The sequence below is a fragment of the Leuresthes tenuis genome, unplaced genomic scaffold, assembly GCF_036924035.1.
Source record: "Leuresthes tenuis unplaced genomic scaffold, fLeuTen1.0.hap1 SCAF_13, whole genome shotgun sequence".
NCBI lineage: Eukaryota > Metazoa > Chordata > Actinopteri > Atheriniformes > Atherinopsidae > Leuresthes > Leuresthes tenuis.
In genome coordinates this window covers 2,661,684-2,663,931 of record NW_027325367.1, presented here as the reverse complement: position 1 = coordinate 2,663,931, position 2,248 = coordinate 2,661,684, and the positions used below count along the sequence as shown (strand labels likewise).

At 48.3% G+C, this 2,248-nt stretch overlaps 1 protein-coding gene across 1 annotated transcript; it reads right to left on the bottom strand.

Moving 5' to 3' along the window:
• Positions 1 to 682: 682 nt before the first annotated feature.
• nkx2.2b (NK2 homeobox 2b) lies at positions 683 to 1,906 on the bottom strand. Its single transcript, XM_072362886.1, has 2 exons — positions 1,687 to 1,906; positions 683 to 1,209 (listed from the first exon to the last, which is right to left on the bottom strand). The coding sequence occupies exons 1-2, from the start codon at positions 1,904 to 1,906 to the stop codon at positions 683 to 685; spliced, it is 747 nt and encodes a 248-aa protein (XP_072218987.1).
• Positions 1,907 to 2,248: the final 342 nt, after the last annotated feature.

Genomic DNA, 2,248 nt, shown 5'->3' with positions numbered 1-2,248 from the left:
TCATTATAAAATCCCCTTCTTATGAAAGCATCTACAATACAATTATATATTTTACTTTCTTTTGGAAAAGATCGGCTTAATTTAAATGATTCTAAAGCTGCTTTTTTCGTTTAGAAACTTATTAAAATATTAAAACAGTCCAAAAACACATTTATAGGAAACAAAGGTCCGAAAAAGGCACATTTAAACCTCGATTTATTAAGGATATTCATATTTATTTATTTACAGGATAAATAATCAGAAAAGCTCCGCACAGGAAACAGTTTGTCCGTGAAATGCGCGTTTTTCTTTTTAAATAAAGACATTTAAAAGGGTGAAATGTGCAGGTTCAGCACAAGCTGGAATCAAAGCACTCACACCTGCTTCAGCTTTTATTCTCATAAATATCCAGCTGATACAAACCAACTCACGGGTCAACATCATAAATAGATTATTAGAAAACACGGGAAGAGAAAACTTGTGATAAAAGTGACGTTTCTGCAGCAAAGCGCGTGAACGGGATCAGCTTTGATAGTTTTAGACGTGTTGCGCGTCTGAGTGAAAAAGTTTTCTGGGAAAATAAAACTGAAAACACATGCGACACATCCAAGATGCTGAGAGGAAGGAATCCACAGTCCACGGGTCTGGAAATACAAATCTTAGTATTTTTAATGTCTCCTCAGTGTCGGTCTGGTCTCGGGCCTCACCAGCTCCAGAACATGTGTGCCGCGTGCTGCGGCGGCAGTCCCGGGTGCTCCGGGCCGTGAGACGCACGCAGCAGCGGGGAGTAGGCGCACAGAGGCAGGCCGATCCCGGACCGGAGCGTCGCCTCGATGTCTTGCGCTGTGATCTGGTCGCAGGGCTTCCCGTCCCTCAGCAGAACCGGGATGGAGACGCGGCGGGCCGGCAGCAGCTGCAGCGCCTCGCTGCGCTCCGCGCGTGCTCGCTTCATCTTGTAGCGGTGGTTCTGGAACCAAATCTTCACCTGGTTCGGGGTGAGGTGGACCAACCCGGCCAGGTGCTCCCTCTCAGGGACTGACAGGTAGCGCTGCTGCCGGAAGCGGCGCTCCAGCTCGAAGGTCTGCGCCTTGGAGAAGAGCACGCGCCGCTTCCTGCCGCGACTCTTCTGCGCACCGCCGCACGGCGCCTGCCGCTCTGCGTCCGGACACTCATCCGTGGAAAGCTCGAGGGATTTAAGATCGGTTCGGGACTCTAAGGACAAACCGTGCACTGCGGAGCGAAATGAAAAGTAATCAGATTACTCTCAGAACAATGACCCAAAGAGACACTTTAAAGTTCCGCGCGTTTCTGAATGACCGGACAGTTTATTTAGCTGTCATAAAAAATAAATGACATGAAAACTAAATGTCAGAAAACACTGGAACTATTTGCCAGAGGTGGACGGATGAGCAAATTACTACATCATCGATTAGAATTTTAAATAATAATAATAAAAAAGAAATGCGCGTGATGATGCTCCAACAGAAAAATACCTATTTATTTATTAAAACAATTATTTAAGGTAACTTTGATTAAATCACACAAACTCAAGCAGAATTTTAAAAATGAGACACGGAAGACATAATTTGTGTGATTTGGTGGTTACGCGCAAACAGGCGCGCTTTAAGAATGAATAAGAATGAATTCAACACTTCTTAAAAGCTCATTTCGAACAAAAAATGTTCTCACGTGAACAATGAAGGTTACCGGATGAGCGGCTCCACCTGCCCAAGCTTCCAGTGCCGAGCTCGTGCAAACTCCGGCCGCTGAATGCAGGTCTCCGCGTGCTTCCCGAGCCTGGATCCTGCGCCGAGGCCTCGTGGGAGATCTCCTCCTCGGTCCCGGACCCGCATCTGGCGGTCGGTTCTGGAAGATCCAGAATGTCCCGGACAGAAAATCCCGTTCTTGCGTTGGTGCCAGATGGCATGACGCAAAAGTGAAAAAGAGCGACAGGAAGCGGAAAGTTCCCGGTTTCTGTGCGCGATGGTTCGGCGGCTGCGGCCCGTTAAAGAGGAGCAGACTGCTGCGGGTTCCGGTCCATTAATGCCGCTAAAGGGAGCGGGAACCCGGAGCTGTGTGCACGGGCCGACCGGAGAGGATTGAACAGAATGCAAAACAAACGAGGGGTGACAACCGGTCCTTTTAACGGCTCCGGCGGCGTTAAAAAGACGGAGGCGGGTCCTGAGAGTCAAGTGGCTGAGGGTGTGAAAAAAGAAAAAAGCAGAGCAGGGAGCTTCAGGGAGGAGAAGAATGTTTAATGATGAGGGAT

Bases quoted from the DNA above. Each gene is read 5' to 3' on its own strand.
- nkx2.2b (XM_072362886.1), bottom strand. From the start codon at position 1,906: ATGCCATCTGGCACCAACGCAAGAACGGGATTTTCTGTCCGGGACATT. The intron at 1,210-1,686 runs GTAACCTTCATT...TTCGCTCCGCAG, and splicing joins CAGGTGGAGCCGCTCATCCG to TGCACGGTTTGTCCTTAGAG.